This window comes from Rana temporaria, chromosome 4, assembly GCF_905171775.1.
Source record: "Rana temporaria chromosome 4, aRanTem1.1, whole genome shotgun sequence".
In the NCBI taxonomy this organism is placed as follows: domain Eukaryota; kingdom Metazoa; phylum Chordata; class Amphibia; order Anura; family Ranidae; genus Rana; species Rana temporaria.
In genome coordinates this window covers 395854835-395880339 of record NC_053492.1, presented here as the reverse complement: position 1 = coordinate 395880339, position 25505 = coordinate 395854835, and the positions used below count along the sequence as shown (strand labels likewise).

Genomic DNA, 25505 nt, shown 5'->3' with positions numbered 1-25505 from the left:
CGGTTTTTTATCCATCGGTGAAAAAAATAGGAACTTGTTTTAAAATTATCTGATGGTTAAAAAAACGATAGAAAAAAGCGATCGTCTGTGGGCACGTCCATTGGTTAAAAATCCACGCATGCTCAGAATCAAGTCGACGCATGCTCGGAAGCATTGAACTTCATTTTTCTCAGCACGTCGTTGTGTTTTACGTCACCACGTTCTGACACGATCCGTTTTTTAACTGATGGTGTGTAGGCAAGACTGATGAAAGTCAGCTTCATCGCATATCTGATGAAAAAATCCATCAGACCGTCTTCATCAGATGAACCGATCGTGTGTACAGGGCATAAGACCCAGTCTCACTAAACCCTTTACCCAAGAGCCCAGAGCTCCTTATTTTGCTATTACACAAGCAAAAAAAATAAAACTTGATATACTGTATATTTAAAATTTTGCCCACTCTATCCAAAACGAAAAGTTTCATGCTGCAGTTGGCCTTAAAAGGCCAAATAACCTCTCCTATTAAATTAGCTAACTATGGAGCATGAACCAACTGCCATGGAGCATGCACTTTGATGATTACAGAGCTCTAGCTGTGGCTCATAGATGGGCCACATAGATTTTGTTAAAAGCAAGTTTAGCTAATAAAAAATAATAATATATACAGCTTTAGTCATATCACTTACCTGTGATGAAGTACGTCCCACATTACGCAGACAGCTGGAACCTGGGGAAATCTTCACTGCAGGGATACCTGTCCTCTTCCTATCTCTGTACTTCTCAAAACTGCAATGGTAAACAGCTTTGTGTCTTCGGACAGTACAGCAGTACAGATGGTCCATTGGGGACATGTCCCTATCCTTCCTTCAACTACATTTAGAAAAGTTATTTTATCGATTACACTGCTTGTGTCCTAATCTGTTAATGGGGGACAGAATTCTGTGACTCATCAGACTCGCCTCCATTTACAGATTGTGATACAAGCAGTGTAATCAATGAAAGAATGTTTCTAAATGGAGTAAGGGGAAGGGGCATGTACCCGTCGGATCATCTGTACTGCCATTCTGCCTGAAGACCCAAAGCTGTTAACCATTGCAGCACCATAAGTTTAGAAACAGGAAGAGGACAGGCATCCCTGCAGTGAAGATATATCCTGGATTCAGCTGTCTGCAAAAAATTTGACATACAAACTGTGAAGGTAGGGGATGTGACTAAAGCTGTTTTAGTTTTAGCTAAATTTCAGCTGTCACATACATAATTAAATGATATCCAGTCAGAAAGACCCTACAGGTGTTCATAGGTGACAGGGAAATTCAGATCCAATTAAAAGAGAATCTAAATCTAAATCAGAGAAGAGCACAGAAGAGCCTTTTTTTTTGCTGCAGATGTAATAGAAATTGTCCTGTGGTGTTAGCTCCTCTGTAGCCCTTATTAAATTGTAAAATGTAACTAAACTCTAAGAAAAAAAAAATGCTAGGTGGCTGGAATTCTTGGCAGAAACGACATGAAGAGACTAGGTCAGGTGTTGGGGGTGATGTAATGTTGATAAATGTAAAGTTATACACTTAGGGCCAGATTCTCAAAAGAGATACGACGGTGTATCTCAAGATACACCGTCGTATCTCTGTTTTTGGCCCCGGGTATCTATGCGCCTGATTCCTAGAATCATTTACGCATAGATACGGCGTAGATCCGACAGGTGTAAGTCACTTACACCGTCGGATCTTAGATGTAATTCTACGCTGGCCGCTAGGTGGCGTTTACGTTGATTTCTCATTTGACTATGCAAATGAGCCTGATGCGCCGATTCCCGAACGATTTTGCGCCGCCTCGTCGTTGTTTACGTCGTTTCCGTAAGCATAAGGTTACCCCTGCTATATGAGGGGTAACCTTACATCGGTCCGCCGTATGCCATGTTAAGTATGGACGTCGGGACAGCGTCGGGTTTTTCTGTCGTTTACGTCGTTTACGTAACTCGTCGCAAATAGGGCTGTGCGTTAATTATGTTCACGTCGCAACCAATGTATTTGCGGTGTTCTACGGAGCAAGCGCAGTGGCCTACGTTTAAGGCCGGCGCATGCGCAGTTCGTTCGGCACGGGGACGTGCTTAATTTAAATACAAGCCGCCCCCTTTGATTTACACGGGGATACGCCGGGCCATTTAGACTACGCCGCCGCAAATTACGGAGCAAGTGCTTGGAGAATTCGGCACTTGCTCCAGTAAGTTGCGGCGGCGTAGTGTTAATTGCATACGCTCGTAGATACGGGGATCTACGAAAATCTGGCCCTTAGGGGCTAGGAATATACATGCATCATACATACTAGGGTGGAGTGCAACTGGGGAAATCAGTGAGGGAGAAGGATCTGGGGGTTTTGGTAGATCATAAGCTCAATAATAGCATGGAATGCCAAGCTGCGGTCCTTTCTTGTATTAGGAGAGGTATGCCCCTGTACAATTCATTAGTAAGACCTCATCTGGAATATGCAGTTCAGTTTTGGGCACCAGTTCTCACAAAGGATATCGGGGAACTGGAGAAAGTGCAAAAAGGACAACCAACCTGATAAGAGGCATGGAAGAGCTCAGCTATGAGGAAAGATTAGAGGAACACAATGTATTCTCTCTTGAGAAGAAGAGATTAAGGGGTATATGATCAACTACATAAGTGGTCCATATAGTAAACTAGGTGTTAAGTTATTCACTTTAGGGCCATCGCAGAGGACGAGTGGGCACTCAACATTTTTACAGTTCTTCAAAGTAAGAGCTGTGAAAATGTGGAATAGACTCCCTCCAGAGGTGGTTCTAGCAAGCTTAGTCGATTGCTTTAATAAAAGGCTTGGATTCTTTCCTTGATGTACCGTATTTATCGGCGTATACCGCACACTTTTTTCCCCTTAAAATAAGGGGAAAATCGTGGGTGCGCGATATACGACGATACCCGATTCCCCCGCTCAGTTTGAATGCCTGCACCGACATATACCGAGTGCAGTACACTCGGCTACATTTGGCCAGGCTCGTGCTCACGCATAAACGTCACAGAGTGTGAGCACGAGCGAAGCCGAGCCTGGCCGAATGTAGCCGAGTGTACTGCACTCGGTATATGTCGGCGCAGGCGTTCAAACTGAGCGCGGGAAGCGGCGATTCGACGGGGAGACAGTGCGGGAGAAGCCAGGGGGACACCACCGAAGCCGCAGATGGACGCCGGACCCGACGAGGCCGCCGATGGACGCCGCGCAAGACACCAAAACTGTAAGTACTAAAAAAAAATTTTTTACAGGAATTGCGGGTCCACATTAGGGGTGCGCGCTATACGCCGGAGCGCGCAATACCCCGATAAATACGGTAAATAATATAACCGGGTAATAACATTTATAGCTAAAGTTGATCCAGGGAAAATCTGATTGCCTCTTGGGGGATTAGGAAGGAATTTTTTCCCCTGCTGTAGCAAATTGGTTCATGCTCTGCTGGGGCTTTTCGCCTTCCGCTGGATCAACTGTGGGTGAAGGATTGTGTATATGGGAATTTTTTTATTTTATTTTTTATTTAATTTTTTATTGGTTGAACTAGGTGGACTTGTGTCTTTTTTCAACCTGACTAACTATGTAACGCCTGTGTGCATGAGCTAAATAATCAGTGGGAATTTACTGGTGGAGGAAGATGTCTGGGAACCCGGAAGTAGTGCAAGTGGTGACTGCAGGGGATAGAGCAGAGGGCAAGGTCTGCACTGCACAGTGCTGGAGAAGGGTACATTTGTAAGGTACAGTAAGTGTGCCATATTGTAGAGCATGGCAAAGCCCACCTAGCACACATGGTTGTAAGGGATAACAGGATATGAGGGTAAAACTTATGGTAGTATGCAGTACTGTGCTTATTTGGTATGGGAAACGGGGATTAAAGCTGAAGTTTAGCATCACTTCCCTTTAATGAATTACAACATATGTCCCATGTACAGACTACTGGATTCTGTAGAAATCCTCACTGCTAGGATACCTGTCCTCTTCCTGTGCTGTGGGACTTAACAGCTTTGCGTCTTCAGGAAGGACAGCAGCACAAATAGTCTAACAAGGACTTGCCCCCTCTTCCCTCCTCCTTCATCGAGAAAAATTATTTTATTGATTACAATGCCTTTACCACAATCTGTGAATGGGGGAGAGTCTGAACAGTCACAGGATTATCTCCCACTTTCACAGATCAATCTGCTGTGCAGCCAGATTCACAGACATTTGCCCTGGCGCAGCGTATCAGAGATACGCTACGCCGCCGTATCTTACCTGGCGGAATTTCGAATCCAGGAAGATTTCACGCCGTAAGTTACGGCGGCGTTGTGTATTTCTCGGCGCGTATTTCAAATTGGGTGGGTAGGGGGCGTGATTCATTTAAATGAAGCGCGTCCCCGCGCCAATTGAAATGCGCATGCTCCGTTTTAAAATTTCCCGCCGCGCTTTGCGCGAAATGACGTTGCGCCGACGTCATTTTTTGAACGTAGACGTGAGTTACGGCCTTTCCTATTCAGGGACGACTTACGCAAATTTTTTTTTTCAAAATTCGACGCGGGAACGACGGCCATACTTTAACATGGCAGGTCTATCTATACGCCACGAAATAGCAGCTGTAACTATATGCCGGGAAAAGAGAGAAGAGAATGCGACGGCCGCGCGTACCTTCGTGGATTGCCGGAAAAAGCTAATTAGCATACCCGACGCGGAAAACGATGCGAACTCCACCCAGCGGGCGCCAAAAGTATTGCACCAACGATCCGAAGGCGTACGAAGCTGTACGCCTGTCTGATCGGAGCCAGAAGCCGTTGTATCTTGGTTTGAGGATTCAAACTAAAGATACGACGCGGCAAATTTGAAAGTACGCCGGTGTATCAGTAGATACGCCGGCGTACTTCTTCTGTGAATCTGGCCCATTGTTCATTGACAGGAAGAGGACAGACATCCCTGCAGTGAAGATTTCTCCAAGATCCAGCTACCTGCACAATTTTTTTTAACTAGAGTTCAGCTTTAATATAATTTTACCCAAAATAAACTGGAATCTTCATAACTTTTCAGTGGATTATTTGCTTCAAGGCTACATGTGTACTTTTAATGTCCCTGCAAATACACAAGACTATATAACATAACTATTTGATGATACACCTAACTACAATCATGACTTACCCACACAGCTGTAGTTGTTCGCTGCAAGCTGGAAGCCAGAGTTACATTGGCAGTAGTAAGATCCCAGTGTATTGACACACTGATGATGGCAAAATGAAGATAATGAACATTCATCAATGTCTGCATTGTGGGGAAAAGAAAAATACATACAAGTAAAATTGCTGAACATGTTGGTAAATGAATACACTAATACAGCCAAGTATATCTCATTCTATCAATCTATCTGTAGCACCCTCTATCTCTACCTTACGTAGAGTAGTGGGTTTGTTTTTACTGTCAGCGCAGGTAAATTTAGGCAGGCCTATTCTGTGAGCTAGGCCTGTTTGTTTTGATCTGGTGGCAGGGGAGTGGTTTAGTCTAGCAGCAGGTGACTGACATGTGCCTCAGCTCTTTCCCAGGGAAAAGGTTCTGCAAAAGGGGCAGCAGGGCAGAGAGCGGGAGTGACATGGGGTGTATACACTGTATGAGGGAGCCCTGACCAATCCCCAACTAGGCCTCCTATATAAACCCATGGTCAGCCTGCTATGTAAGGTATTGTCGGGTGGATGAACTGGATGATGGAGTGTTAGACTGTCGTGATCTGAGGGAACCCCTTTTCTAGGGGGGGTACCTCAGGTCAGGAGTTGGGCAGCTGGGAGGGAGCCTCTCGTTACACGGTCATTGAGAGGTGTCCTGGAACAGGAGCAGGAAAGAGAACAGTTGGGAGCATGTCGGGAGAAAGTCATTTAGGAGGGATCCATGCCGGGGTCAGTGAGTGAAAAGCACAGTGGAAAGCTCTGGAAGAGACATGCCAGGAGTTGGATGTAGAGCCAGATATATACACAGCAGGGAAAATAATTATTTGATCCCCTGAAGATTTTGTAAGTTTGCCCACTTACAAAGAAATGAAGGGTCTATAACTGTTATCATAGGTGTAATTTAAATGACAGAGACAGATTATCAACCAAAAATCTAGAAAAAAACGATACAAATGTTATAAACAGAGTTACAGTTCAGTGAGTAAAATAATTATTTGACCCCACCAACCAACAATAATTCTGGTTCCCACAGACTGGCTACAGTATGTGCTCATATGGTACACAGATTAGTTCTGTCAATTTAGGAAGCTGCTCCTTATGACAACTTGTTATGTGTATAAAAGACACCTGTCCACAGAATCTCTTTCAAACCTCACCATCATGGGCAAGACCATAGAGCTGTCATAGGACATCAGGGACAAGATTGTAGACCTGCACAAGTCTGGAATGGGCTACAAGACCATCAGCAAGAAGCTTGGTTGGAGCGATTATTTGCAAATTGAAGAACTACAAAATAACCATCAATCACCTTCAGTCTTGAGCTCCATGCAAGATTTCACCTCATGGGGTAAGGATGATCATGAGAAAAGTGAGGGATCAGTCCAGGACTACATGGGAGGAGCTTGTGAATGATCTCAAAGCAGTTGGGACCACAGTCACCTAACAAACCATTGGTAACACAATACGCTGCCATGGATTAAAATCCTGCAGTATCCACAAGGTCCCCCTTCTCAAGAAGGCACATGTAAAGACCCATTTAAAGTTTGTCAATGAACATCTAAATGATTCAGAGAAGGATTGGGGAAAAGTGCTTTTGTCAGATGAGACAAAAATTGAGCTCTTTGGGATTAACTCTACTTGCTGTGTTTGGAGGAAGAAAAAAATGCTGACTATGACCCTAAGGCCTCGTACACACGTCTCAGAATCTCGTCAGGAAAAACCCGTCGTTTTCCCTGACGAGATTCTTGGCAAGAAACTCTTGCCGCCGGAGTGTACATACTTTCATTTCAAAAGAACCATGGTTCTCTTGAAAGGAAATAACACGGTAACGCCATCGCGTACGATGAGCAAGCGATCGTCACATTCGATGACGTCGCCGCCATCTTGCTTCACCCTACCTATGCCGTGGAAGCTACCGCGCATGCGTCAAAGTCATTTCGAGCATGCGCGGGTTTCCACAGGTAAGTATACACACTCTCGAGTTTCTCGTCGGGAAACAGGCCGACAAGAATCTCGATGAGAAAAAAGAGAGCAGGTTCCCTTTTTTTCTCGACGAGATTCTGGCCAGATTTCCAGATGAAAAACCTGAATGCCTCGTACACACGAACGGGAATCCCGGCAAGAAGCAGTTTTCTTGCTGGTTTTTGCAGAGAAACCCGATCGTGTGTACGAGGCCTAAGAACACCATCTCTACAGTCAAGCACAGAGGTGGAAACATTGTGACTGTTTGTCTGCTAAAAGTACAGGCCAACTTTTTGCCGCTTTGATGGGCAAATTTACCAGGCTACGTATTGTAAAATCTTCAATGGGAACCTTCTTTCCTCAGCCAGAACACTGAAGATGGGTCATGGATGGGTCTTCCAGCATGACAATGACCCAAAACATACTGCCAAGGCAACAAACTGTGGCTGAAGAAGAAGGACATTAAGGTCGTCGAGTGGCCAAGCCAGTCTCCAGACTTTTATTCTTTAGAAAATTTATGGAGGGAGCTGAAACTTCTTGTTGCCAAGTGACAGCCTCTAAGAAACCCTAAAAATTTGGAGAAGATCTTTAAAGAAGAGCGGACCAAAATCCCTCCTGAGATGTGCGCAAACCTGGTAACCAACTACAAGAAATGTCTGATTTCTGTGCTTGCCAACAAGGGTTTCTCCACCAAGTACTAAGTCATGTTTTTCTTGTGGATCAAATACTTATTTTACTCACTGAACTGCAACTCAATTCATAACATTTGTATCACATGTTTTTTTCTATACAATAATTATTTTCCCCACTGTAAATTGAGTCCCTGTTAAGCAATTATTGTGTTTGGTTTTTACATTATTGTACGTGTTGAAAGAGCTCACTCTTACAAGTGACTACAGGAATTGTGAGCATGCCAGCATTAGGTAACAATATTTGGTGTCATCTGAAGTGGGAGAGAATAGGTTCACATATGGGTCAGGGATGACTTTATTGCAGTATTTTCAGCATTAGGTGCCTGTTGCGTTGATTCTGGCTGAGGTTAATGTCTAAACCAGATGCCATTGTCAATTCCTGCCACCTGCAGCAAACTGTACGTGTAAATAGAGGATTGTTTTTGAACTAAGACACAATTATGACGTTCTAGAGAAGAAAATAGAATTGAAAATTGAAGTTGAAAATTATGGTAGAAGACAGGTCAGACTTAAAAAAAATGGAGGTAAGACATTAAAATATACCTACAGGCAGGGCCTCGTTTTTTAAGATTTAGTAATTAGAGAATTAGAACCCCTGTCTGGTCTTTATTGCTGTCTGTTTGAAATTCAATCACTGTAAGGCTGGGTTCACACTATTGTGAATTTGGTATGTGTTTCCCCACATCCAATTCGCATGTTAGGAGCCTGTGACCGGCTCACAATAGAACCAGTTCACACAGCTCCAGGACCACTGCAGAGCGAATTGCAGAGGTGTCGTGTGCGTCTTCTGGTCCATTTCATTTTGGACCAAAATTAGACCTGAAATGGTGAACAGTGATGCACTGGACCCCTGCTGTGATGTGAACCCAGCCTCAATGTCCTGAGCACCAGTGTCACCTGGAGTAAAAGTATAGGTAAATCTCAAATTTTGAATAGCCACCAGAAGAGCATTAGAAGTAGAAGTCTTTTGATTCACTTGTTCCTGGGACAACTGTCTAAGGACCCATTCACACTGGCATTTTAAACAATCCTGGATGCTGCTTGTGTAGTATGAGTACTCCGAACTGTGCCCGGGATCTGTTATGTTTATCGTGCCTGGGACCACTTGGACGAAGAGCAGTTCACTTGTGGTTTGGTACGGTTTGCTTCAGTGTGAGTGCCAATTGTGGCAGAGCACAGAACTCTCCATAGATGACTATGTACTGAAGCAGGGAGCATTGGGGGCTGGTTAACATAAGTGTGTCCGAGAACACTTCCTTATGGCCCAGTGTGAGTGCAGCCCAGCAGGGGAGTGGGGAAGTTAAAGTGGTCCTATTGTGAGTGCAGTCTGAGGCCCCGTACACACGACCGAGTTTCTCTGCAGAATTCAGCCAGAAACTTGATCGGAGCTGGATTCTGCCGAGAAACTCGGTCGTCTGTCCACTTTTCACCGAGGAAGCCGACGAGGAACTCGTCGGGCCAAATAGAGAACATGTTCTCTATTTCCTCGTTGTTCAATGAGGAAAGTTGGCCCGCCGAGATCCTCGGCGGCTTCAACACAGAACTCGACAAGGAACTCGATGTGTTTGGCATGTCGAGTTCCTCGGACGTGTGTACGGGGCCTGAGAGGGATTATATCTTCTCACTTCTGCTGATTCTACAGAACTGCAAGTGAGACGAAATCTCCTTAATGAGACAACAAAGAAAAATACCCCCTATTCAAAATAAATAAATGTTTGCTTTAGATATACGTTAACCACCTTACTACCGTCATATTGAAAAACAATGATGAAGTGGTGGCCATCTATTTCTGGAGCACCATCTATACTTCACAAAAGCTATAGCCCTTGGGGGGGCAAGCTTTTTTGGCTATACTTCTCTTCTGGTTTACCGGAGTGTATTTATTTTTGTACTCCTGTGACCCAAATTCAGCCAACAACATGCTATCATAAAAGACCCGTTCTAGTCTCTGAATGTATTGCGACAATAATGTCAGGATCCACCCAGATACCCAACCCCCAGCTGGCTTAGTCTCTATGGAGGGGCAGAGCAGAGAGCCGGTGGAGTAACCATTCTCTGCTCAGTGAAAACTGCAAATTAAGTTATCAGTGGTCATGTGATCAACAAGTTCTTGGTCTTAAGCCTCGTACACACTGGCCAGAATCTCGTCAGGGAAAAAACGTTGTTTTTCCTGACGAGATTCTTGGCAAGAGTCTCTTGCTGCCCGAGTGTACAGAAGCTCCTTTCAAAAGAACCGCGGTTCTTTTGGAAGACAAGAACACGGTGACGTTATCGCGTACGACGAGCATGCACTCGTCACATTCGATGCCGTCACCACCATCTTGCTGCACCCTACCTATGCCTAGGAAGCTACCGTGCATGCTTCAAAGTCATTTTGAGCATGTGCGGGTTTCCACAGCGACAGGTACGTATACACACTCTCAGGTTTCTCGTCAGGAAACAGGCCAACAATAATCCCGACAAGAAAATAGAGAGCAGGATCTCTATTTTTTTCGTCGAGATTCTGGGCAGTTTTCCCAACGAGAAACCACAAAGCCCCATACACACGCACGGTTTTCTCAGCAAGAAAGCCCTGCCAGCAGTTTTCTTGCTGGTTCTTGCCGAGAAAACCAAGCATGTGTATGAGGCTTAAGAATTGGTGAGGACCAATGAAGCATCAAATTGATGGTGCAGCCATATAGGTGATTTTGAAAATGAAGAATTCCTCTTATTTCCTGTTTTGTCTTAAGGACAGGAAGTGATGGGAAATCTCCCTAGCAGGACATAAATATTAAAAAACTATCTGACAGGGGTTTTAACCCTTCTCTGCATTTTTGGTTTTACATACGTTTTAACCAATTGGAAATAAATGTGGATGGTTATGTATCTTGTTAAAAGCTCACATTTAGCATAAATCCAACCTTTTTTTTTTTTTTACATTCAATCAGTACCCCTTTCATGCTTGCTAATAATACTAAAGAATATATTGGTTTTCTAGGAGGAAACCTAATCAGTAATTGCAATAATACCCACCAATGCATTGTTCCCCTCGCTTCTGGTATCCTCTTGGACACAGGCAAGTGAATGTTCCCCTCACATTAGTGCACACTTGATCTGATCGGCAATTGTGTGTTCCGGTGAGACACTCGTCTATGTCTGACACAAAAAAAAAAAGAAAAGAAAAATAACATTTTCATTGTCCTATTTAAGCAGCATTGTATGTTTTATATTGTTTTTACCCAACAATAATCTTATAATGCAATTGACAGCACTATGACAACATAAGACATACCATTAGGGAAACAATTATGTAGTCACTCAGTCATTAAAGAAAAGTATGGAGGAGCCATGAGACCTTAGAGGCTAAAAAAGTCAGACTTTTGACATTTAGAGTAGAAATTAGACTTTTAAAATAAAAATATCTGATTTGTAAGTTAGACAGCTTTTTCATTCTGCATATCTAAGGCCTTGTACAGACGAGCGAACATGTCCGATAAAAACGGTCCGCGGACCGTTTTCATCGGACATGTCCGCTCGGAGATTTTGGTCTGATGGTTGTACACACCATCAAACCAAAATCCCCGCGGACAGACAACGCGGTGACGTGGCGGTGACTTTGACGTCGCCACGTCCGCAAACCCGGAAGTTTAATGCTTCCACGCATGCGTCAAATCACTTGACCAAGCCATGCGCGGGTTCTCGGGCCAGAAACTTTTGTCCGCTGGAAACCTGTCCGCTAGGCCGTAAAATTGTCCGGTCGGCCCTACACACGACCGAACATGTCCACGGAAACTGGTCCGCGGACCAGTTTCAGCGGACATGTTCGGTCGTGTGTACGAGGTCTAAGAATTACTAAGAAGTACATATTAGACATGTGCATTTGTTTTCGTCCGAATACATTTTCCTCCGAATTTTGGGTATTTTTGCTATCGTTTTAACAAACGATAACGAACGTGCAGAATCGGAAATCCGAAAGATCCGACATAAAAAAATTATTTATTTTCATTTTCATTGCTACAACGGTTCCATATAGATAGGAGACTCGACATGACGCTCACAATAGCAATCTGTGTCTACCGAATCTGCAGTCGAATGTGCCTAACCTTAACTCTATTAGTCCAAGATTATTCTACATAGAGAGGAAAGATTCGACATAGAGAGAAAAGATTTGACATTATAGAGACAGTGTTGGGGTAGACCATTCAACATGAACGACTAAGATTCGGCAAAGAAGCGAAAAACATACAAATGTCAAATCTGTCATTGAAGGCTTATGGTGTCTGTCGAAAGTTCTAAGAAGATTCGACAAGCAGCTAAACTGTACGACGCTGCAATCGTACATTTCCGGTCTAATGCTCGGCCCATAGGCTATAGAAGAATTTGAATGTTGGTTGACTAGTAAAAATAATTTATAAATATAATTATTACTAGTATCATACAACATTAGAATTCTTCTATAGCTTGTAGGCGAAACATTAGACCGGAAATGTACGATTGCGGTGTCGTACAGTTTAGCTGCTCCGTCTAATCTTCTTAGAACATTCGACAGACACCATAAGCCTTCAATGACAGATTCGACCTTAATTAATTCGGATTTTCGAACGAATGCATTTTTTAACGAAACAAAGTAAATAAAAACGAATTTCGGGAGTAACTAAATAAATTTATTTTTCGGACGAAATATTTCAGCGTGCACATGTCTATTACATATATACCTGTGTTTAGGTTTAGTAACACTTTATATACAGAATAATCAGCACACAGCTATTTTTTTTGGACTAAGTGGTGTCAGTACCACCCAATTGTCTTTTTCGTATGTAAATCCACCCACATTACCTTCTCTACAACATAGACACTAATCAATCTGTAGTCCCAAAATAAGAACTAGGAGGGACTCCCTGAACTAACACATAAGCATGCACATGACACACATTTATTTCTGAAATGATCAACAAACATTTTTTGCACTAATCACAAAGAACAAAAAAACACTTTTAAAGGTCTATTTGACAGACAAAAAGGTAGCAAATAAGAAAATATATATATTTTTTGTAAAGGGTTACATACACTGTAACAAGTAATCATAGTGTAAAAAAAAAAACACCCTGATCCCACCTCCAGTAATACATTGTCACTATGATGACACTGACAGTATTAAAAAAAAAAAATGGTGAAAATAAAATAAATACAATTTTCCAAAAAATTGTGACAAAAAATTATAACTTGCCATGCTTCTTACTTAATAATTTGGACTGTCTACTTTACAAAAAATGGTAATTTGGGGGGGTATATGTACTGTCCTGGCATTTTAGGGCCTCAAGAAATTAGATAGGCCTTCGATCAGGGCTGATAGTTTGTAGACTCTTTTACACAGACAAAATAATACACACTGATTTGGGGTTATTTGTACCAAAAAGAAAAAAGAACAGACTACATTCTGACTTAAAGCGGAGTTCCACCCTAAAATGGAACTTCCGCTTTTCGGAATCCCCCCCGGTGTCACATTTGGCACCTTTCAGAGGGGAGGAGGGGGCAGATACCTGTATGATGCAGATATTTTCTCCCACTTCTGGGCATAGGTAGCCTCCGTATCTGCGTATATCTATGCCATATCCGGCCTCTCCTCCGTCCCCCCTGCTGACTTCTGGGAGACACACAAGTCCCAGAAGACAGCGGGGACCATTCAGATCGCGCAGCGTGATTTGCGTATGCGCAGTAGGGAACCAGGAAGTGAAGCCGCAAGATGAAGGCGGCAGTATTTGTAGCTGCTGACTTTTAAAAAAAAATATTTCCCAATCAATATATGAATAAAAATTGGCAATGGATAATTGGAATATTGAAAGTCCCAAAGGAAACAATATAAACAAAAAATTTTTTTTTTTTTTTTCTTATCTTTCAATCTCGAGACACTGAATCCTAAGATGCCTCCTGACAATTCTAACAAGGCGCAATCGATACCTCTATCACTGAAACTACTTTCAATCAATGCAAAAGGACTTAACATACCGGAAAAACGGACCAAGCTAATTAATGAAATACACAAACAAAAAGCTAACATTACTCTTATTCAGGAAACTCATTTCAGATCAGACAAAATCCCAAAGCTAGGAGACAAACGATTCCAGGTAATCCTACATGCTACTAACCCTTTGGGTAAGACAAAAGGAGTTTCGATACTGGTATCCAGTCAGACCCCTTTCCAGATAATAGACACCCTAATAGACCCTGAAGGAAGATACATTTTCCTAAAAGGGAAACTGAGCCAACACCCCATCACTATCGCTAACATCTATGCCCCAAATGTTAGACAGGTAGCCTTCTTCCGCAAAATTAAAGAACTACTGACAACTTTCGCCTCTGGCACCCTCATTATTGGAGGAGACTTCAACACCCCCCTAAACCCTCTCATAGATACCTCAAATGGAACTTCAAGTTTAACGTATAGGGCCTTGAAACAAATTAAAAACCAATTCCAGGAGCTGGCATTGCATGATGTCTGGAGAATTCTAAACCCTCAGACCAAAGATTATACCTACTTTTCTAATGTCCACCAAAAGTATTCTAGAATTGACTATTTTCTTCTCTCACAACCGGACCTACCTCTATTGACTAAATCAAATATTGAGTCAATGACCCTATCTGACCATCACCCAATCACCATGACGCTTACATTCCCAGATAGAAATAACATAACTAAAACGTGGAGACTCAACACCACAGTACTGAAAGACCCAGGAGATATTTCAAAGTTCAAGGACACATTGAATGACTATTTTCTACGGAATGAAAATGGGGACACCTCATTCATAACACAATGGGAAGCGCACAAATGTGTCATTAGAGGAGAATTTATTAGGAAACTGACAAGCATAAAAAAAGAACAACAGTCCAAAATAAAATCTCTATTAGAACGCATACACCAATTGGAACGAACACATAAAAGAACTGTGGCGGTTTCAACATTCGAAGAACTAACTAAGACAAGAACGCTGCTGGCAGAAGAACTAAATTTGAAAGTCAAAAGGCAATATATTCTGAGACACAAAATATACTATGAACAGGGAAATAAGTGTGGTAAATTGCTTGCAAAAGCTGTTCAAGCTAAGAGAACTGCCAATACTGTTCACCACATTAGAGACAAGCAAGGCGAGTTGCGGTCTTCGAATGAGGAAATTGCCCAACAGTTCGAATCATACTATCATGATCTATACAATATTCCATCCAACCCAAAATGCCCACAGGGATCAGATAAAAGAAATAAGCTCATCCAAGAATTTCTTGAAAAATATAGTCCACCCCACATTTCCGCTAATATTGCCAAGGAACTGGAAAACCCCATTTCCAGCCTAGAATTTGACAGAGCCATAAAAGAGATGAAAATAGGCAAAGCCCCGGGCCCAGATGGACTGCCCCTACAATATTACAAAACTTTTATTGATATACTGAAACCAAGGTTTTTGAAAACATTTCAATCACTACATTCGGAACAAAATCCCCCCAAACAACTTCTAGAGGCCCACATTGCGGTAATACCAAAAGAAGGAAAAGACATTACACAGGTCAGCAATTACAGACCAATATCACTAATAAATGTTGATGTAAAGATATATGCCAAAATATTGGCAAATAGGATCCTCCCCCTGCTAACCTCTCTTGTAGCCCTAGACCAAGTGGGATTTATCCCGGGAAGGGAGGGGCGTGATAACACAATAAAGGCCCTCAACATAAATCACTGGCTAATGTCGAATCAGAAACAGGGCTTTTTCTTATCCCTAGACGCCGAGAAGGCGTTCGACAGAGTGGCCTGGGACTTCATGGACGCAGTGTTAACACACATTGGCTTTTTACCTCAAATGAGAGCTTACATTAAAGTCCTATATTCTAACCCTACCGCCAGAGTCCGGGTCAATGGCCATCTGTCGGGCGCCTTCAATCTGCGCAATGGAACCAGACAGGGATGCCCCCTATCCCCACTATTATTTGTTTTAACACTCGAACCCCTATTAAATAAAATCAGATCAAATGAAGATATCAAAGGCATTAAGATCCAGAATACTACATACAAATTGGCAGCTTTTGCAGACGATCTGCTCCTCTTCCTTTCAGAACCTCACATAACCTTGCCTAACCTTCTTAAAGACCTGGAACATTTCCATTTATTATCTAATCTAAAAATAAACCATTCCAAATCTAATGCCCTCAACATCTCAATACCTTCCAGTGTAATAGACCTTTGTAAAAAAAACTTTACATTTAACTGGGCAAAACGAAGCATCAAGTATTTGGGAATTGAAATCTCTTCTGAACTGAAAGACCTCTTCCATCTCAACTACATCCCAGCAATGAAGGAAACACAAGAGGATCTGAAGAGATGGAATTCTCTTAATATTTCTTGGTTCGGACGAGCTTCACTAATCAAAATGACTATCCTACCGCGGTTCCTCTACATCATGCAAACATTGCCTATCAAAATCCCCCTTTCATTTTTTCATACCTTCCGTAAAGCTTGTTCCTCCTTTATCTGGAGAGGCAGGCCCCCAAGAATTAGGTTTTCCAGATTGAATCTGCCCAGAAATGGGGGAGGCATAGCTCTACCTGACCTAAGAAAATATCATCAGGCTGCCCTACTAACAAGAGTTGTGGACTGGAACCTACATCATAGGGTGAAAGATTGGGTGAACCTTGAGCAATCCCAATCCCCTCACGATTTAAAATATCTACCTTGGATTAATCCCAAGTATCACTCAAAGTATATCAAAACACATCCCATTATAGGCCCCACTCTAGAGATCTTTCGATACACCTTCAAAAGCATAGATCCTTCCCCTTGGCTAAGCCCTCTAACACCACTTTTAAACAATCCAGACTTTCCTCCTGGGCTGGAGAAATCGTTTCCGACACATGAGTGGCCTCACAGCAATGTCCTAGCTAAACACTTCTTTAAGAACGACAAGTTCCTATCTAGAGACGACCTACTCAATAACATCAAGCCCTGTATCTTATCACACTGGAATTACATCCAAATCAAACACTTTTTAACCAAGAGAGATTATATTCACCATTGGACAAGACCCTTGACAATGTTAGAGAAACTATGCACCAAAAAAACTCCTCAAAGACACATTATCTCATCCCTTTACAATTCCATATTTGAGGACTCCAACGACTTCTCCAGCTCATCATGCAAGGCCTGGGAGAAGGATTTAGACACCACTCTGTCCACCGAAGACTGGGAAAAAATATATCTGTACGCCCAAAAAGGATCACTCAATGTGGCCACACAAGAGAGTTGTTATAAGATCATAACCAGATGGTATAGAACCCCTTCTACCCTACACAAAATTTCACCTCAGATATCTGATAGATGCTGGAGATGTAAACGCGAGGAGGGCTCGATGCTACATATATGGTGGTCATGTCCTTTAATTCAATCTTTCTGGATGTCGGTACACGAAACTGTTGAAAAGGTCACCTCAGAGAACCTGAGCTTTACGCCGCTTCAATACCTACTGCACTATAACTCTATCCCTAAGAAACAATACCTGAAATCCCTCTCCATGATCATGATCAACGCGGCGCGACAGTGCATTCCCTGTCACTGGCGTTCCCCCCATGTACCAACGAAAGTGGAATGGTTTAGGAGAATTAATAACATAGAAAGAGTGGAAGAAATCATCAGCATTTCCCAAGAGAGAATTATACAATTCTCAGCGATCTGGTCCAACTGGACTGCATTTAAGGTATCCCAAAACTATCAGCAGGATATTACATGAAAGTGGTCCAAAGACAGGAAAATACCTTAGATTTCAGTGTATATATAATCTTTCCTTCATCTACAAATGTCACTATGGCTAAAAAGTCTTGGAGAATTATTAAAAATTCTTTTTTTTTTTTTTTTCTTCTCTTTTCTCCCCTTTCCCCTCCTTCCTACCCCTTCCCATACACAGGTAAGAATATGCACTTACATGCGCATACATATATTTCTTCTTTTTTTGCTTCAGTTAGAAAAAATGAGAAAACACAACTTAAGGTGACGGATCTGCTATTTATGCTCGATTTCCAAAGCTATTCCATGTCATAACTGAATGGTTGTATTCTAACTATGCCAAAATTATCTTATTGTCAAATTGCCTTCTTATTGTATTATGTACTATGTATGGTACACTGTTATTCACCCAATAAAGAATTTGTGAAATAAAAAAAAAAAAAAAAAAAATTCCTGACAGCCAGACGCTTCCAAGCATTAGTTCATTAATTGCTGCAATTAATGAACTAATGCTTGGAAGCGTCTGGCTGTCAGGAATTTTTCGGTTTATATTGTTTCCTTTGGGACTTTCAATATTCCAATTATCCATTGCCAATTTTTATTCATATATTGATTGGGACAATTTTTTTTCCACATATTGTTATTTGATCCATTCAGCACAGGGTGTACATTGATATACTCTATTTGTGTATGGTTTTCTATCACTATTTACGGTTTGTGATTTATGTTTATGCACCCTTTGTGTTTTTAACCGACAACGCTTGGGGTTGAGCGCCTATTTTTTTGTATGTAAGAAATATTATTTGTTTGCAAAATTAAAAAATTTTTTTTTTAAACTGTCAGTATTTTTTAATTTATATAAAAATAAAATAAAAAAAACAGTGGTGATTAAATACCACCAAAAAATAAAGTTCTATGTGTGTGAAAAAACTATATAAATTTCATTTGGATACTGTACAGTGTTACATGACTAAACAATTGGCAGGTAAAGAAGCACAGTGCTAAAAAGCAAAAAATGCCCTGGTCATCAAGGGGTAAAACCTTCAGGAGGTTTAGACCCCTTTCACACTGAGGCGCTTTGCAGGCGATATAGCGGTAGAAATAATGCCTGAAAAGCGCCCTGAAAGACTTTCACGCTGGAGCCCGCATTGCTGTGAGTGTGAAAGCACTCTAATGCCCCGTACACACGATCAGACATTCTGACAACAAAACCGTGGATTTTTTTCCCACGGATGTTGGCTCAAACTTATCTTGCATACACATGGTCACACAAATGTTGTCGGAAATTCCGAACGCCAAGAACACGGCCACGTATAACACATACGACGGCACTATTAAAGGGAAGTTCCATACCAGTCATGTTAGTAGAAGTTTGGTGAGAGACGATTCACGTTTTTCAGCCTTGTGCTTTTCAATCCGTTACAGCGTGACGAATTTGCTATCTCCATTACGAACGCTAGTTTTACCAGACCGAGCTCTTCCGTCTCGTACTTGATTCAGGGCATGCGTGTATTTTTGTGCGTCAAAATTGGCTACACGCGGTTGGAACTTTTGTTCCGGCAGCAAATGTCCGATGGAGCATACACGCGGTCGGATTTTCCGACAACAAGCTCACATCGAACATTTGTTGTCGGAAATTCCGATCGTGTGTTCGCAGCAAAAGTGGTTAAATCATTTGTGCGAGAGGTGTTGTTTACAAACATTTATCTGGTGGCACGCTTCCAAACAACGCAACATAACTTTCAGATTAGGTTGATGTCAAATTTTCCTCCAGTGTGAGGCCTCGTACACACGACCGAGGAACTCGTCGTAAAAGAAACATCGTTTTCCTCGAGGAGTTCCTTGTCAGGCTTGTCGAGAATCTTGAGAAGCTTTCTTTGCCTACACACTGTCAAGACAAAATCTCGTCGTTCTCAAATGCGGTGACGTACAACAGGTACTACGGCACTATAAAGGGGAAGTTCGATTCCACTGGCACAACCCTTGGGGCTTCTTTTGCTAATCTCATGCTACTGCGTGTTAAGTAAAAGATTGGTAAGAGACGATTCACGCTTTTCAGTCTGTTACAGCGTGACGAATGTGCTATCTCCATTACGAACGCTACTGTTACCGAAGGTGCGCTCCCGTCTCATACTTTATTCTGAGCATGCGTGGGTTTCTAAGCATACACACGAACGTGTTTCTCGTTGTAAACCAGCCCGACGAGAAACACAACGAGGAAATTGAGACTCCCGACGAGGAAAAAGAGAACTTGTTCTCTTTTTTTCTCGTCGAGTTCCTTGTCAGTTTTCTCAACGAAAAAAACATACACACGACCGGTTTCCTCTGCAAAAAAGCTCTGCCTCCAAGTTTCTTGATGGATTCTGTTGAGGAAAACGGTTGTGTGTACGAGGCCTTAGGGTAGATTCCCTTTCCTCTGCAGCCTGATCTGCTTTAGAAGCTACTAACAGTTGGTGAGGAAGCGATGCAACACCTTCTCACCACCTGTTTTAATCCCATTTTTCCAGACAAACGCTCCGAACTTATATTACACCGAAATCCACCATTGTGGAGTATTTGTGGTGCCTCCCCATTTGCTTGAATGTGTAGCAATCGGTGGGTGTGCCGCCAGACGATCCTATCATGTCGGGTAAACCTTGCTGGGGGCGCAAATCGAAGCAATGCACCCATGACATGGCATATAACACGCACAGGCGTATAACACGCACCCTAACTTTAGGAGGGAAGTTTCAGGAAAAAAAATTTCCACAGCCCCCTGCGTATAACACGCAGGCACAGTTTACCCTCCATTTTCAGGGTAAAAAAGTGAGTGTTATACGCCAATAAATACAGTAATCACCCCCATCCGCTGCCTATTGGACGTAAGGGGGGTAGGTTGGTGGGTGGCAAAAAGGCTGCTCAATCGTGCATTTTTGCATCCCCCAAACGCAGGTCTAAATAAAGCCTAAGTCAGGAATTTGTGCTTTTGTCCTAATACGTATTTTTAAGTGGGCTGTGAAGTGTATGTGTTTGTATATTGTACAGCACAGGCTTCCCCCCCACTGGTGTCACAGAAGTCCCATATGCATGTGAACAGCCTTGGTTTGGCAGTTATTTCATAGCATGCAGAGCATATTGCAAAAAAGATTTTTTGTGCAACTTCCAGCTAGCTTTCCACAGGATAGAGTGTATTGTGTAGAGCAATATGGAAGGAATTCCTAATTCCCACATACCAGTCATAGTTATGCTCTGATCTGTCATCCACACCGTGGTTCTTTACTCTCCCCCCACACATCTCCAGTACTGTTCCAAATAACACCATAAAGAGGCGAACCTCAGAAAGGAAAATTAACATCAAATAGGGAAAGTGTGAAAGATGATCCCTCATGTCATTGTCTTGCTGAGGACATATAAGCAGACCGATATCAGCCTTCACTGAGGAGTGCAGCTATCCCATTCTGAAAACATAGCACATATCCAACAAGACATGTTAGCAAAAGACAAGGTCTTATCTTAATCGAATTCTAGAATTAACAGTATAAAGTCATAATTCAGATTTTTGCTATAAGTAAAATAAAGCCACAATACAAAAGCTTATCAGCAGATTGCCCATTCAAAGTAATGGCATTCCTTGTTTCAGAATAAAATAATATAATCGCATGCACAGTCTTGTAAGCCTGGAATGTAAATAGATGGTGTTACGCAATTGTGCGAAACAAGCCTGGGAGAGTAGAACTTCTGTCAAGAGTGAACATTTCTGTCTTCTTTTAGGTGCTCTGAATACCAAGAATGCTTAGTCAAGGATCTTCTCAGTCACTGCTATGTGAGATTTTGGCCTGTAGTCAATAACAGTACTATTAGTAATATAGTACTATATAGTACTATTATGAGTGCTGAGGTTATCACATCACATCTTGTACTGGCAAATTAAATAATAAATTATTTGCTGCTATAGGAGAGAACATCAGTTTTCATAAATGAGCTCTAGAATACCTTTAGGGCTAAGTCACTTTTTTTTTCTAAATTCCAATTTCCCTATGTACCAATATACCATTAATGTTCCTCTTTTGCGGAAAAGAAAAAGCTTTCTATATGTTCTAGGATATTTCAGTAAAGAAGAAATATGCACAGGAGAATTTCTGTTATCCAAATCCAGAGACAGAGAAACCCCGTTAGCCTGATTTGCGCGCATGCCAAGTGGTACCAAGTGGGCTATTTATTAAACACCTCTGCTGCGGTAGAACTTTGTCTTATGGTCCTCAGCATTCTGCTACCTTCTACCTACTCTTGTGTTTGATCTCCTGTTGCCATTCTGATCTGTCTGACCACACTTGTACTCTACCTGAACCAACCCCTGGCTTGCTCTTTGACCACGTCTCTGCTTTACCATTCTGTCTGTCTATTTGCCATTGCCAACTCCAGACTAAACCTGACTACTCTACTGCCTACTGTTCTGTTTCTGACATGCGTGCTAGTGACCGACCCGGCTTGCCTGACTCTGCTCTGTGCCCAGCCTGCCAAGTACCTGCTGCCTGTGACCTGCCATCTTGTCAAGTACCTGCTGTCTGCCACCTACCAAGTACCTGCTGCCTGTGACCTGCCATCCTGTCAAGTACCTGCTGTCTGCCACCTGCCAAGTACCTGCTGCCTGTGACCTGCTAGCCTGCTAGTACCTGCTGTTCTGTGTCATGATCCAGCGTGTTTTCATGTACGCACAGACAGACCCCTCATCTGCAGCCATCACCATCTGAACTTCTAGGCACTTGTGCCACTCCAGGCTTCTGTGCCTTCTGTTTACTTTACCAGGGGTACCAGGCCGGAGGTGTAAGAGATCGCCTTCCTCTCTACGTCAGGCTTCATCTCCAGGTACGTGACAGGACAGGCTTTACTTCAGCCTCCAGTCTCCTAAAGAAACCTCCTCCATTACTTCCTGCTCCGTCTTGGTATTTGGTATTTAAGAAAGGAAAACTATTGATGAACTAAGGAAGTAGTTCAGCAGCGAGCCTCATCAACACACACCCTGCACCTGCCCTCCCCTCCAGGAGATTGCTCCCACCCAACTTTGCAGTTTCATGATTTTCCATTACAGACATTGTCAGTGAGCACAGTTTTCCCTCAATACACAGCCATCAATTGTTTTGTACCTTCTGAAGTATTGAAAACAGAAGTGTATCCCCTGGAATTCAATGGGCTGCTCTTTGCGCGTTGCGGGAAAAAGGCACTAAAAAATGTGCACTCCCACTACACTTTGTGAACAGGGCCTGAAAGTGAAATGTATGTTTACACCCCCCCCCCCTCCCTGAGCCAGACCTGAATTACAAGAACATGACAGCTGAATGTCTCCCTCCTATCTACTTATGTAGTGCTGTCAGTTTAATTTGTATCAAATCATGCAGTCCCTTTCATTACATACGGTAGTTAATAATAGATCTAAGGGAGATTATAAAATCAGATTGTACTGTGTATGGCCACCTTAAAGGAAGATGTAAGAAAGTGGGTGGAAATAAAAAAGAGGTGGTATAGTAAAGAGGGAGGTGAGGTCAAGAGTGGTAAAACATACCCTATTCTGTGATGCATAAGAAAGTGCATGATGGTATTGAAGTTTCCTAGAAGGTCATAGGATTCTGCAGGAAGTGAGTTGTCAGAATTTTTTTATTTGAACAGAGAGGTGAAAACTGAAAGCTTCCATGGACGAGCCAAGTGACAGATAGACACATTGGGATGGCTTGGGTAGAAAAGACATTAGAAAAGGCTTCTATTAATTAAAAAAGTGACATTCTGCCTGACAAGGTGAATTTAGCCCTAATTACTGCCTAATTCTCTGACAGTAGTTAAAATGTATGTATTGCCATATTTTATTTTTTTATAGAGTAGGAAAGAGTGACAGCTATTGGTAGTTTTTTTTTCTTCTATCTGTGTACCACTGTGGAAATATCCCTTTACTTTAAGTTAGAGGAAATCACCCAAAGATAGAGGAAATCCCCTCTTATACAGCTGTCCTCAGCAAAGGTGTTACCATTGGAAGATTTCCCCACACCTCTTATTCTGGGGACCACTCTAAAATGATGGATATCCCTTTATTTCTTCATAGTCATCAGTGCAAATAGAGGGGTAAATCTCCCTAATAGGGACACAGACAAGGTCAATCTTCCCCACTATATCTGTATCACCCTCGTCCTAGAATAGGGTTAAAGGTAAACTTAGTTGTGCTGGGTGGTAGCCATCCTGACTGTTTGGTGTTCAAATGGCTTCTGCCCTAATCCTGTTTAGCTGTGGTTTCTCCCTTTTGTCAGTAGGTGGTGCTGTTGCCTTTGACATAAGTGTGACGAGCTACAGTGAGTTCAGGTTATGGATAAACACATCTTTCTCAGCCACATTCACTAATGTGGATGAGAAGGCCATGCTCACAGTCTCCATTCTACAGTAATTCATCCTAGAGGTGTTCTGTTGGGTTGAGGTCAGGACTCTGTGCAGGCCAGTCAAGTTCCTCCACCCCAAATTTGCTCATCCATATCTTTATGGACCATGCTTATGGACTGCAAGCCAGGCCTTCTAGTCCACATCAGTCCACAAGTGTGCTTCTGGAAGAATGGTCAAACGTTCGCATAGACACACTCCTAAACCTTGTGGACAGCCTTCCTAGAAGAGTTGAAGCTGTTATAGCTACAAAGGGTGGGCCAACTCAATATTAAACCTTACAGACTAAGATACCTTTCACACCGAGGCAGTTTTCAGGCCTTTTAGCGCTAAAATGAGCGCCTGTAAAGTGCCTGAAATCTGCCTCTCATGCCCCAGTGTGAAAGCCTAAGTGCTTTCACACTGGGGCAGTGCACATGGGGAACGTGAAAAAAAGCCCTGCAAGCAGCATCTTTGGGGTGGTGTAGGAGCGCTGTATACAGCGCTCCTACACCGCCCCTGCCCATTGGAATGAATGTGGCAGGCGTCCCAATACTTTTGGTAATATAGTGTATATCAGTGTTCATTAACTCGCGATCTGCTTGACTTTTTCTGCTCGTCAGCTATGTGTGGTCCAAGACTATTCCTCTTCTTCCAATGTGGCCAAGAAGGTTGGTCACCCCTACTTCAGCCCTTGCGGGGAAAGGTTATTTTTGTCACATTCCTGCAGTTAGGAATCAAATTAAAATATATATATATATATTTATTGCGCTAAAATAAAAAAGTACTTCCTGTATGCAGTGATATTACACACAGCAGTCCCTTACCTCCTCTTCTGGAGTCCCCTATTGCTGCCTGTGTCTCCTGCAATACCAGGCAGTGCTGCAGCAGGATTGTGCTGCCTCAGTGAGCGGAGCCAGGTAATTGTTTAGCGATGGGGAGGGAGCTAGTACAAGTAGTAGACATTTTTAATTTGAATGCATAGAATGCATTAAGGTAAAAAAAAATTTGACTTGAAAACCACTTTAAATGTGTTTTAAATGCAACTGATATACAAACCTGATTTTGACCTGATGTCACCTTTCTACAAAGTTATTCAGTCTAAGAAGAACAGACTGGAAGCCAATCAGAATCCGCTGGTGATTAGTGTTCTGCTATTCTTCCTTTGTCCAGTTAGCAGTGTGTTCTTCACCATGTTGTGCTACTGTAACAGTGGAGGTCAAGGACAATGCTGTGCTGTCTGGCAGGAATACCTAACTCACGAGACTGGCTGAACAAAACCACATATCTTTTGGCAGGTACAAGAGCTCCCATATGTATTGTTAAGCTCTGTATTTGGCAGAAAAATGGAACACAAATGTAAATCTCCATTTACTGAGTTTCATCAGCTAAGTCTTTAGTTGGATGGTGAAGTCTCTTGCCATATGTTCTTGTTTGTGTTGAGTTGATGAAGCTTGGGGGGATACGCTGTACTTTGTATTAGTTCCCACAATTTTCATACTTTTGGCTCTGTATGCCACCAGAATAAAAATACAGCGGAAAGAATCCAAATTATTTTGAAGTGAAGACTTT

The 25505-nt window shown here is 42.4% G+C and overlaps 1 protein-coding gene across 1 annotated transcript in view; it reads right to left on the bottom strand.

Moving 5' to 3' along the window:
• EFEMP1 (EGF containing fibulin extracellular matrix protein 1) overlaps positions 1 to 25505 on the bottom strand; it is a 91240-nt gene that overhangs the window by 23723 nt on the left and 42012 nt on the right. Inside the window, exons 5-6 of the mRNA XM_040351156.1 lie at positions 10826 to 10948; positions 5143 to 5262 (exon numbers count right to left, since the gene is read on the bottom strand). Coding sequence (XP_040207090.1) covers positions 5143 to 5262; positions 10826 to 10948 — 243 coding nt within the window. The remainder of the gene's footprint in view (positions 1 to 5142; positions 5263 to 10825; positions 10949 to 25505) is intronic.